This window comes from Pteropus medius, unplaced genomic scaffold, assembly GCF_902729225.1.
Source record: "Pteropus medius unplaced genomic scaffold, Ma_sr-lr_union100, whole genome shotgun sequence".
Classification (NCBI taxonomy): Eukaryota; Metazoa; Chordata; class Mammalia; order Chiroptera; family Pteropodidae; genus Pteropus; species Pteropus medius.
In genome coordinates, this window is record NW_024349803.1 from 21,817,245 (window position 1) to 21,829,907 (window position 12,663).

General features: G+C 58.1%; 1 protein-coding gene and 1 long non-coding RNA gene across 2 annotated transcripts in view; one reads left to right on the forward strand and one right to left on the reverse strand.

Moving 5' to 3' along the window:
* DOCK3 (dedicator of cytokinesis 3) overlaps positions 1–11,948 on the forward strand; it is a 313,424-nt gene extending 301,476 nt beyond the window's left edge. The window contains exons 50-53 of the mRNA XM_039837883.1: positions 2,557–2,675; positions 3,686–3,773; positions 8,116–8,198; positions 8,945–11,948. Coding sequence (XP_039693817.1) covers positions 2,557–2,675; positions 3,686–3,773; positions 8,116–8,198; positions 8,945–9,454 — 800 coding nt within the window. The 3' untranslated portion in view covers positions 9,455–11,948. The remainder of the gene's footprint in view (positions 1–2,556; positions 2,676–3,685; positions 3,774–8,115; positions 8,199–8,944) is intronic.
* Positions 517–11,456, reverse strand: LOC120582402 (uncharacterized). Its single transcript, XR_005647554.1, has 3 exons — positions 11,314–11,456; positions 4,922–11,031; positions 517–997 (listed from the first exon to the last, which is right to left on the reverse strand). It is a non-coding gene; the product is annotated as an uncharacterized LOC120582402 (long non-coding RNA).
* Positions 11,949–12,663: the final 715 nt, after the last annotated feature.

Genomic DNA, 12,663 nt, shown 5'->3' on the forward strand with positions numbered 1-12,663 from the left:
GCCGTAAATACGGCGGTAGACGCACTGGGGGAGCAGGGGGAAGGGCAGTCCCCTCGCTTGGGGTTTATGTCGGGGGCTATGGGTGAGAGGAAGGCTTTCATGAAGCAGGTGTTCTGGAGACTCCTTCACATTGGAGTCACTTCCCCCACTCCCCAGAGTGGCCGTGACACCAGTGGCCTTCCTCGCCATGCCCTCTGACACTCTCTGCTGCGGTCCACGTTGCTTTGGAAACCTTCAGGCTAAACCGCCTGCAAGGCACAAACTCTTGCAAGTCAGCAGCTCCCCCTGGTGGTCAAGGACTGATCAGGACCTAGGAAACGTGGGGACTGTGCCTGGGCCTCCCTGAATAACCCAGCTGTGCTGGGGCTTAGCCTCCCTGGGGTTTACCAGACTGCAGCCCAAGCAGTTCTGATGTCCTGTGAAACAAAAGCCTTTGTGTCCATTTAAAAACAGTTTTAATGTTTTCTTGAAAAGCAGCCATCAGTCTCCTATCATGGGATTGGCTGCCCAGGGCAGAGGGCAACGGGAGGGAAGTGAGGTGGTGGAGCTGGGAAATTTAGTGGTAGCACAGAGCACCCCTCCGGATTAGCACCACAGGGACCTCTGCAACACAGACACACATCCTCAGTGGCACCCGTGCCTGCAGACTGCTGCCCTGCCCCCTAGCCCCCCAGCGTGTATCAGGATGTTGAGTGCGCAAATCTGGGGCCGGCCTGGTAAACAAGGCTGTGAGCTCCGTGAGGTCAGGGCCCCCGGCCAGCCTGAAAAAGGCAGCATACAGCGTTCCAACTGCTGACCCGGGGAGCAGTGGGTAGTGGATGGGAATCTGATGTGGCCGAGTCGGTGTAGAGATGCTGTGTGTCTTCTGTGCACACTGGCTGGCAGGGTTTGGGGACTTTCATGCTGGAAAGGCATCACAGAAATCAGTGGGATTAGGCTCTCTTCTTCATTTTTCTCCACACAGCCATCTTCTTGAGATAGCCTCAGAGCACAAATTCTGTAACAAAACACTGAAATCAGTGAAAAATCACCAAATAGTAATAATTTAGGCCTAGCTTTTCCAAAAAGCATACTTCACTCATTCCTTTATCAATGATGGATACTTTTAAGACCAGATCTTAAAGCCAGCCCTGGAGTTCTCCAAATAGGATTGCTCAAACCCCCTTGGAAGAAGTCTCCAGAAATAACTACATTATAGGTTTTTATCATACCAGCTTCTTAAGGTATTTAAGCCTCATCTTCTTGGACTAAATTGAGTACGAAAGGAATTTTCCAGAGACTGCTGGGGCATGCCCGCTACAGACGACCTCAGGCATGGCCCTGCGGCGCCTCCACCGCACACGCGAAGGCCGGCCCTAGAGACCCTGGGTGTCAGGGACACAGAGCCGCCAGGGCTGCAGGTCAGCTCCCAGAGGGAGCCCTTCTATGGTCTCAGCGCTCCAGCTTCACCGAGAGCACCCGCAGAGAGGGGTTTCAACCACTTGGGGCGGCCAGAGGCTCCCAGTGGGCACTGGGGTCCCGGTAACCCCCCATGAGGGGTGCAGAAGACCCCGCTAGTTTCTGCGGACAGGCTGGTGTCTGGCACTGGTGGTACACAGTTGGAGGGCCTTCCAAACTATCAGTCCCTGAGGAAAGCCAGCAAATTATCCACTACTTCTGTGGGAGGTCCCCTTGAGGGCCGTGGGTGGACAGGTTCCAGAGCCTACAGCTATGGCGTGCGTCAGTGGGGACTGGCCACACCACATCGGAAGTGGTCTGGCCTCTGTAACAGCCCCTTAAGCCAGAGGAGGTCACCGAGAAGGCCTCACGAGAGAAGAGCATAAACCGAGTTAACGTGAGAGCCTGGATTAAAGCCCCACAACTCCCAGACTAGTCCCAGGACCCCGAGTTCCCCAAAGGGCAAGTCTCAGAGTAAGAGGCCCTGGAGAGCCACCTGGTGCAGGGCCCTGGGTGCCCACCCAGTCTGGCTCCAGGGCTGCAGGAGGATGGCCAGGAGGGCAGGGGCCAGACGCTGGGGGCCTGGGACCGGGGAGGGGAGAACCCCTGGGGAGAGGTGCTGGGGGCTGGCCGTGGAAGGCCAGTGGTGTCTGCAGAAGGTAAGTGTGTGGAGACACGGGGTGTCGAGTGAAGACCATGCCGCTGTGTTATCCTCATGTCTGTCTTTGTGCGATGGCTCCATTGAAAGCCGGCCTGTAACCATGTCGAAGCCCCCGAGAGGACCCGGCATCCAGGCCACACCCATCTCCCAAGACTGCTGGGTGCAGGGGCTTCTAGGCACCCAGCTCCAGACTTCCAACTCTCATTTGAGCATGGAGAGGGCGTCCTTCAGTGGGTCCACCTCGCCCCAGCATATCCGCCTCGGCTGGGATGCGAGGTGCAGCCCCCAGCACCATCTAACCATCAGACTCTGCTTCATTCTCTTGTGCTTGCTGCGTTCATCCTGGCCCAACTGCAAGGGGACGCCTACCCTGGTTCCCTGGCCCCAAGGATGCTTGCCCACTGGGCGCTCCATTCGTGGCTTGTCATCTGTGCGTGATTGTTCTCACTTGGTTACAGGCTCTCCCTCTCTGCCAGATAAGTACCGCCATGCCCGGGAAATGATGTTGCTGCTGCCCACGCATCGGGACCGTCCGAGCAGTGCCATGTATCCAGCAGCCATCCTGGAGAATGGACAGGTAGTACATGCTGCCCACTGACTATCCCCTGCCGCCAGTATGTTGGCCTAGGCGTCCCTCACTGCACTTGCTAGGCTTTCCGCATTGCCCTCCATGCCTTCCTCGTTCTGCCGTAAGACCCTCAGAAGGCTACCGGGCTCCTGGGTGGGGACTGCAGTGAATCTGAGGACCAGCAACCCAGAGTGCAGTGAGGGTAGATGGTGGCAGGGTTGGAACCACCACTGCTTATGTGGCTGTCTGCCCTTCAGCCTCTTGAACTCATCCCTAAAGAGTCTGGCAGAGGAAATTGGTTCTTTCCTGTTCCGAAAAGGCAGCAGAGGAAGCAGAGGGCGGCCTTCTCCCTGTGCGGGTGAAGGGCATCCTCACTGGCCTCCTGTCCATCCAGCCAAAGCCCCTCACTACCTGCGAAGACTGCTCTGCACACCATTTACACAGTTCTCCAAATATCCCGCCGAAGGCTTTGGACAGCTGCTACAGGGATGAACCCCTCCCCCTACCTAATCTTCCCTGTCCTTCCATCAGAGTTCGTGAAAGTCACCTCTAAGCAACTGTCGCCTGGTCCCAGAGTGCCAGGAGTTTCTCCGTGGTACCTCCCTGTACCTGATCAGCCCTGCCAGGTGGAGGGAGCAGGTCTACTTGGCAGCTGCCCACCAAAACAGTGGGCCCTGTCTGCGACTCTAGGCTTGAGCGCCGCCCTTCCCCACCCTCAGTGCCAACGTGGGCCTGTGGGGCTAAACTTGCCAGCACACGGGTGAAAGGGGTCCCTAAATCCTTTCTGCCAGTGTGTCTCCCTGGCAGGACACAAAGATGCAGTTAGGGTACCCTCAGGTGCCTGTGCCCTTTTCCTTGGCCACGCGTGACACAGCCCGGAGCCTCACCAGATGCCGGAGGGCGCTGCGTCGGGCGTTGCGCGTGGCGGCCCTCCTGCGGCCCACAGCATCCCCACCCCCACCCCCGCCCCAGGTGTACCTGGTGGTTCTCACCCTCTTCAACGTTTTTCTTTCCCTCAGCTGCCAAATTTCCAGCGAGCCCTGTTCCAGCAAGTGGTCGGAGCCTGCAAACCCTGCAGTGACCCCAATCTCTCTGTGGCTGAAAAAGGTATTGTTCCCCTTCCCAGGTGGCCTTCTCCCATGTGTGTCCTCATCTGACTGAGCATCTGACTCTTCGTCCCTGAGCCCTGGTTGGCCAAGGCCAAGCCACACCCCAGGCCTATCTCTGTCCAGGGTCCTGACCAAGTCCTGTGCTCACCGTTTCTCCCACGTCTGGCTTGGTGCCGAGGTTGGGATCATGTTGGTTTGTATCTCTCCCTCCCCAGAGCTCACCTCAGAGAGGCCCCTGCTGCCATCTGCCCTGAGCCTGACCTAATGGAAACTCAGGCTGCTGTGTGCTCATTGAGAGTAACCACTATAACCACTATCCTGGGCACCTCCAAATTTGGCAGGTCTTGTAGCCCCTTTGATCCCTCTCAGCATGGGCCCTCAGGGCCCGCTCCTCATTGCTCGGAACAGGCCTGAGGCCAATTACTTCCTGAGAAGAGTGGGAAAGGCAGGCGGTAGCAAAGTGAATTTCCCAGGGACAGTCCTCTCCAAGGGGAGCCCGGGTACCCTGAGGGAAGCCAGTCCCCCTGTAGCCACTCTGGCCAGCAGCTATGGAGTCCATCTTGCACATTGCCAGCCCATCAACTATACCATGAGCCTAGGAAGTCCCTAGAACAGAGGCTGCTTAGATAGTGGACTTCTGTTCTGTGTTCTGCTCCAGCAGCTGATGGAAGAACCAGGCTCGGACCCATATGACCCTGGCCTAGAGCCCCAGACGTGAAGGCCGAGTTAGTTTTCACACAGAGGGGACTCTGCTGAGCCCGTCTGCCACACAGAACCTGGCCCCACGTCAGCGCATCTCTGTGGGTTCCCCTCCCCTCTCCTCTCCTCCATCTCTTGGAGGTCATGGCACACTCAGTCCCCAACAATATGACCACCCATCCCATCAGAACACATCCCTTCAAAGATGTCATCTTTCGTCATTACATCTCATTAAATGCTGTCTGCTGTCCCCACTGTCATTGTTTCTCCCGCGCTCATCATGGAGGACATGCTTGTGTCCTCTCTAAGGACACCAGATACTGGATCCACAACCTCAGTGCCTGGTAGGTGCCAGCCCTGGGTGCCCAACCACAAAGGGCATGGAGATTCTGGCTGAAGATGCTGTCCTAGCCTCAAGGCTGCACATCCCCAAAATGTGCAGCTTACCTGGAGCCCTGCACCTGGACCCCAAATCAGAATGCCCCTTTGGCCTCGAGGGCCAGAATCCACAGTGGCTTTTCTTCACTTGAGATGTGGAATAATCTCAGAACCAGCCAAGAGCACAGGTGGGCTCAGAGATCAAATGGCTGAGTGGCCAGACGGAGACCTTGCACCAGCCAGACGCAGAAGAGCTTCGGGCCTTGGACCAGGCTGTAGCAAGAGGCTGGACACACCTTCCCAAGGCATGGGGAGGAGAACAGGTCGTCACAGAAGAGGCTCAGCCTAGAGCAAGCGTGTCCACGCCGCAAGGCCAGCTCTCGCCTGGTGGGAACACGAGCCAGAGTAATTACTCCCTAAGTCCCTGCCTGGGCCCTCCAGGGCCGGAGCTGTACATGCTCGTCACCAGGATCCTGAATCCCGTGAGGACTCCACTACTCACTTGCAGATAGCTTTCTTTGTGGGGCTATAGACTGTACACTGGGGACCTCAGGCCAGTGCTGGACTGCTGGTGACACAGAAAGAAACGGGGTCACTGTGGGGATTGCCCCTCTTCTAGGAGAAGTCACTCCATCTTAGATTTCCCACCAGCCCCAGGGCACTGGTCCGCTGGCATCACGGCTCACCCACGTCGGGGCAAGCTCATTGGTTTCTGGTTTCTGGAGCGGCTGAGGCGGTCAGCCCTTGTGAGCCACTGCAGCCTTGCCGGCTTTCTTCCCCCGTCGCCTTCCTGGCTGCGAGTTCCTTTGGGCCCCTGTGGGTGGACTTCGTGCGACCCCTCAATTCTTCTGATGCCTAGGTGTGCACGTGAGATCTTGGGCTGTCAGAACCCTTTGGGGAAGCTGCCCAGACCCAGCTCTAGGCTGCTGCTTCTATGAAATTTGGTGGCTTTTTATGGAGACGAAAGTTTTCCTTTTGTGGAGAGGGAGCTTCAGTGCTGAGGACCAACTAGGAAGCTCGTGCCACACCTCAGGGAGAGCCTGTGTGGGGACGGGCCTGTCCTGTTCTTGGGGTCACCCAGATCCTCTGAGAGGGCCTTCCGGTGGAATCCACCTGATGTTCATCAGATTCAGAAATCTGTCCTCCCTCCAGGCGTCATTTGAGTGCCTGCCCCACCCAGTCACTGCCATACCCTCCCTCTTGCCACCAGCCATCACCCATCCCAGGGACAGCAGTCCTCCTTAGGCCTGAGGCTGTTTGCATAGTGGGGTTCTACCCTAGGTTCCCCTGCAAGCCCACACCATTTCCTGACCGACGAGGAAGAAGAGAATGGACATCACCTTGTCCCTGGACCACTTGGAGCCCAGCCCCTCTTGCCACATCCTCCTTGAAGGCTAAGCTCCAGCTCCTTCCCTCCCAGAGCTTCTCAGGACCCATTAGGCCCTGGCATCGCCCACTTAGTACTGGAGCAGGAAGAAGCTGAACCCCAGCCTCCTCAGGCTCGCTTTCACTGAGACTGCCTTTCACTAAGGGAGCCAGCGAGCAGGCCCCCTGGACCGTGAGCCTCCTCTCTGCTGCCAACAACCCAAAAGGGAGATGGCGCTTGGCTGCCTCCCTCAGAGAAAGGGCATGTTTCTTCTCCTCGGAGGTATTTGTTCTCCGGGAGGAGCTGGCCAACAGGATGTGCATGTCCCCTGCTGCTCCTCAGTGGTATCCTCGACCTGAGGTCCAGCCATTCCTCCTCTCCCTTCCCTTCCCCTCCCCTCCCGCGAAGTCGCTCACCCCAGCTGTGGCTGAGGGGCTGGCATTCTGGCACTGGATTCCTCCCTTTGTCCAGGTCCCACTCAGCCCTACATCCATGGCATGTGGATGCCAGGAACAGGGCCTCTCCACATTCCCTAAAGCGCCCACGGGCTGCACAGCCCAACCTCCCCCCAGGAAGCGGCTGATCCAGGTAGACTCGGCCACTGGCCACGACTCCTGGGCTTCGCACACTTCCCTCCGGTAGGCACTGGGAATACCAGCCCCGGCCCAGAGAAGCGCCGTGCGGCCCACCCCCAGCCAGTTGGCGCTGAAGGGACAGGAACGGCAAAGCTTGTACGCTACACAGGCCCTTTGTGGGGCCAATTTAGGGGACAGGTCCTGGCCACGCGGCAGCCTAGAAGGAGCAGTCTCTGCGCCCCATGCGTCTCGCTCCCTGCTTCCCCCGCCCCCCCACTCTGACTGTGAGCAGCTCTGGGGCCCGCGCTCTGTCCCCGCGGTCTTGTCAGCCTGTCCCACGCTCCTCTTCCCACTCTTCTGTTCTCTCTTCTCCTCCTAGCAAACCCTGGAGGCTGCAGGTGCTCGCTGCTCGCCGCACTTTCTCTCGGCTGGCCTCATCCTAAGTGCTCTTCAGACATCAGCTCGCTCTGCTGCCATCTTCTTAAGCGGCTTCAGTCCCTGGCCACTCCTTCCTAAGGGCCAGTGTCTCGCTTGGCCAGTATGTTTTGTCCCAGGGCCAGCAGACCAATCCCACATGTGCCGGGTACATAGTGCACGCCTGGAGAAGCCCGGAGCTGTAGGATGGGCTTCTCCCGGAGGGCGGCTCAAGAAGTAGCTCCCTTCATGCCATGTTTCCACCTTCAGCGGCGCCAGCAGCCCCCAGCAGCTGGAGCCTGGATAGTGGAGCCCGCGAGGCCCAGCCCTTCCTGTCTGCCCACATGGGGCGCCCCCTGGCCTCCCCCCGCAGTGCCTCCCCGAAGCCTGCTGCATGGTAAGAAGACTGCCAGCGGGCCCCCCAGATAGTCCCCGGTCTTCGGCTCTGCGCAGGGGCGAGGGCAGCCGCCCCCCAGGCCAAGAAGATGGGGCTCCCATCTCCAGGCTGTCTCGGCCGAGGAAAAACTCTCCCGTCAAGGGAAGGATCCCGCTGGGCTCTAGGGTCGCTGAGGTTCCTGAGGACGCAGGGAGCCCGGTGAGCCCTCCTCCAGGACAGCTGAAGACACCGGGACTGCCATCGCCCCCCAGCGGGCCAGAGACCTGCCACTGCCTGCAGCCTGCAGCCTGCCTCACGGGCTCTGACACACGACCTCCTGTGTAATGCGAGTGTCTTTTACTGCAGCAGCCCGTGTTCTGGAGAACATCAGTGAAAAGAGGTTTTTCTGTGGCCTCCAGTACTGAGGGGACCAGGATACTCTTCCCACATCTGCCCAGTTGGCCCAGCAGGACGGGCTGGTGTGCAGTCCAGAGCGGCCCCAGCTGAGGCTCTGGTTCTGTTCCCTTTGCAGGTCATTACTCCCTACACTTTGACGCCTTCCACCACCCCCTGGGTGACACGCCCCCGGCCCTCCCTGCCCGGACCCTGCGCAAGGTAAGGTACTGAAGCCCCAGCCCCAGGCTGTGAGACGAGCTGTCTCTTCGAAGCTAGAGCCCTGCCCTGCCCGCTGGGCCAGACAGCCCAGCCTGAAGGAAGCCACGCGCTGGCTCGGGACGCAGATGCCAGTGTGTAGGAGTGGGGGTTGGGGGCACAGGGGGTCCTGGACACAGCTTCACGCTCCCAGAATGCAAGGGCAACAAGCAGAGGGGACTGGGGCTCTGCGGACACCACGAGACGGCAGCACGCCACAGCTCGGGAAGTGAAGAACCGGTCCCGTGGGAGATCACAGAACAGTTGAAGCTGGAGTCCAGTCAGAGCAAGAAGCCCCAGGCGCCAAAGCAAAGTGGGAAAGACTGACTCTGCCACAGGTTTTAGCCACAGGAAGTACTCTTCTGATCCGTGGCCAACTAAGTTTCTTTCTGGCCTCCCCAGCTGGCCTGCCGACCCAGCCCCTCTGTCATACCCCAGACCACAGCCAGCAGCCTGGCACCTTGCTTCAGGGGACACAAGCCAGCAACCAGGCAGGGCCATGTTTTAGCCCATGAATGCGGGTGATTCTGGGGCCCTATGGGCTTGGAGGAAGAGGGAGCCGGGGCGGGGGCACTGCTGCTGAGAAATCAAAACACGCTGTCGCCAAGGGTTCCGGTAAAGTGCACTAAGAAGTCTTCTGGTCCCATCCCACGGCCACCATCCGTCTGCCCAGGGAGGGGACTCTAACTTGTCCACGCTTTCTTTTGCAGTCTCCTCTCCACCCTATCCCAGCCTCCCCCACCAGCCCCCAGTCGGGCCTGGATGGCAGCAACTCTACGCTGTCCGGCAGTGCCAGCAGCGGCGTGTCCTCCTTGAGTGAGAGTAACTTTGGGCACTCCTCAGAGGCCCCGCCTCGAACCGACACCATGGACTCCATGCCAAGCCAGGCCTGGAACGCTGACGGAGACCTCGAGGCCCCCTACCTCCCTGTCCACTACAGCCTCTCCGAGTCCGCTGTCCTGGACTCCATCAAGGTCCAGCCCTGCCGAAGCCACTCAGCCCCAGGATGTGTCATCCCTCAGGACCCCATGGACCCACCTGCGCTGCCACCCAAGCCCTACCACCCCCGCCTGCCGGCCCTGGAGCATGAGGAGGCTGTGCTGCTGCGCGAAGAGGCCGACAGGCCCCGGGGCCTGCACCGCAAGGCCTCACTGCCTCCTGGGAGCGCCAAGGAAGAACAGGCCCGCACGTCCTGGGAGCATGGCCGAGGGGAGCAGTGAGGGGCAGGGAGGTGGCGGGACACCGTCCTCAGTGAGCAGCTGGCCCATCCATTGCAGGTCTGAAAAGCAGGTCGCCCCCAGGGAGCCAGAGAGGCCTGGCACTCAGGAGAGAACACCCAAGTCTGCGTTCTCCTGCCGTGAACGTGTGCGCTGCCACGCAGAGGCCGCAGCAGCATGAGGGTTGTGGCTTCTCTTCATTTCATGTGTTCCCATTTCTATGTGTTTTCCTTTCCTTTGTGCAGTAGATGCTGTTTTCCTCCTGCAGTTCCAGACCACGTGGAGCTAGATGGAGATATTGCACAGACAGAACCGCTTCGCAGCTTTGCAGGGTCTAGGGTAGGAGCCCGGGCCCTCCCTCCAGGGTAGAGATGCACAGAAGAATGGAAATTGCACTCGGGACCTCTCTTCTTGCTGTGTGGACAGAAGAGCTCATGGTTGTATTCAGGGATTGTGTGGACCACGTGGACTACATGTCACAGGCGAACAAGGGGGCCGTGAGCCGTTTTTGCACAAATGCCTGCCCACCTGCCCACTCTTTCGTCCAGGAATATGCAACTGACGGGCTGGCTGGGCCCACCTGCCCGCTCAGGCATGTGACCTGGCCCGACTGCATGCCCGGGCGCACTGCCAGGCTTCCACCGGCCGGTCCTGCCTCCAGCTGTCTCGGATTCTTCCCTCCATCGCTTCCACGTCTGACTATTCGTTCCTTCCCACTCGGTACACCTCATGCCCTACCGGAGCCCCCTCAGCGAAGGGATCTGCAGAGGTTACGTCCCATCCTCGGGCTTGAGTGGGCATGTGGAGCCAGAGGGACAACCCTCGCCACCTTCCTTCCCAAGGCCCAGGAGGCCACGTGTTGAGAGATGAGCTGGTCAAGCGAGGCAGAGGTGTGGCAGGGGCCGGAAATCCTGACGTTTCAGAAGTGGCCAGAAAGCGCCACCCAGCGCCCGAATCAGGGATTTTCAGCACTACCTCTGAGCAGTGGGGTTGGCTGCCCAGCCAGGCTTCCAGTCCCTGAGGACTCACGGTCAGGTTCAGCGAGCTCCTGGGTAAGCAGGGCGGGAAGCAACTTCTTCCAGAAGAGGAGAACCACGCAGGCTGAATTATCCTCTACCAAGTGGCCAGGCGCAGGGCCCCCGCCCCAGGCCGTGGGGACCACCACTCAGGGTTCAGAGCGGATGGGAGGGCAGTTTCTCCAGCCGCCCCGGTCTGTTGGGCAGAGCGCAGTGGAGACTTTGTAGGAATCTTCCAGGTCAGGGCACTGATTTTCCTCTTGGTTTCTTATTGAGGGGACAGGGTGGGGAGGTGATAGTATTTTACCAGGGTGTTTCTAGGTTATTCCACAGACTTCTTTTGCTTGAGTTCACAACTTCGATGGTCACAAGGCTGCCTTCTCCCTGTTGAGCAGGTGTGTTGTCCCTGTTTGCTGGCCTGTCTGACCTCCACGGTCGGGCCCTGGGCCTGAGCTCCCCACCCCTTCCCCAGAGCCCTTCTTTCCAAACAGACGAGGCCATCGTCAGGGTGTTTCTCTCTTGTAAATAAACACCAGCTGTTTAACAGGAATGCCAGCAAGTAACCTGTGAGGAAAGATGGAGGGCCACATTACCTTCGGGGCATCTGGGGGTATTTAGTGCCAGTGTGGATCATTCCTGATACTGTAAGGATGACTACAGGCAAAGCGGGTCAATCATGGCAACCCGACCTCGGGGGCGCAGGCCTGGACCACTGGTGTTCACAAGTGTTAGAGGGTTGGGGGCTAGCTGTAGATTTGATTCTTAGGTAGGAAGGCATCTTTAGATTTGGGGGCCCTTCTGAACCTCAATCCCTGGACAAGGCAGTCATCACATAAGAACATCTACCTTCACCTGGTGGTACGGAAGGGTAAGGAGAGCAGTATGGGTTCTTCTGGCCTTTCCGTAGGCAAGGAGGGCCAGGTTGTGTTTTCGCTCTCCACTTCCCTAACTAGACGAAAAGAATAGATTCCAAATTCCTTTTGTCGGAGAATCAGCCAGTCTGAGAGGAAGCAGGAGGCCAGAGATGAGAATCCTCTGAAAGAGATTGTGAAATACTGATTTTCATTCTTTCAAGCTTACTTGTAAATATCTATTTGAATGCTGTGTATTTGTACAGGAATTTGAGCAAAAAATGTATAGAGTGTGATGTCCAATTGGTATTCAGCCCTATAAATGTGTTTTTAACCTCTGGCATTCTGTGCTTATTTAAAATAAGAAAACTTCTAACCATTTCTTTTGTGTATTTATGTTTAAAAAAAAAAGTGGTTCAAAAAATGATCTTACCTGTACCAGAAAGCAAAGTTAAAAGAAAAAAATTTGTACTAGTATCCCAAGAGGTATTTTACTGTATATATTGTGGTAGCATGTTCTAAATCCAACAAGTATGTGACTTTTAGATGTAAATATCTGCCACTTGATTTCCCCCTTCCCCACTCCCTTGATTGCTGTGATGTGAATTAAAGACGAATACCTGATACTGACCCACTGAATTCACTGAATGGGAGCAGCACAAGTTCCCCTCTCCGCCCCTTGTCGCTGGGCTCCAAGCCCTTTTACCCCAGAGAAATCTCCTTTCTGCACTGAGCACAGAGCCAACCTTTCCCACTTCCTGCCTCCACGGACAGATAACCAAGCTTTGCACTTGAAAGGAGGGCAGCCAAAGAGGAAAGCTCCAATGCTTGTCCTCTCACCGCCGGCACACTACTCAGGAGGGCCCCCCGGCAGCCAGGTGACTGAGGGCTCAGCTGGGACGCAGGAAGCGGCGGGCCAGCCACCTCAGTCAGGCTTCTGGAGCTTGTGAGGACATGGGGAACTCCTCTAGGACTGGAAACAAACCTCCTAGGACCCCTCCCGACCCAATGCCAGGCGGCATGCTTCTGATCGCTAGCCACGGCACCCCGCCCTGGGGCCCCGGGCGCTTCCGAGGTCTAGGATGGCACCCGGAGGCGAACCCTTCCTAGGGCAGATCCTCCAGCGGAGTTGTCAGCTTGTGCAAGCGGGCTCGGGTCGCCCGGGGTTCAAGCAGTGGGCGCCGGGCTGTGGGTCAATCCGGTCACGGGTAGCAAGTCTCGCAGGCGCCGGAGCCTCTGCAGACACTCCGCAAAGGCTGGTTCCCCGGCCAACGTGACGGTGTAAAAAAAAAGAAAAGAAAGAAACCTCGAAACCTTGCCGGCAGCCGGCCGCCCTCCCTGCCTG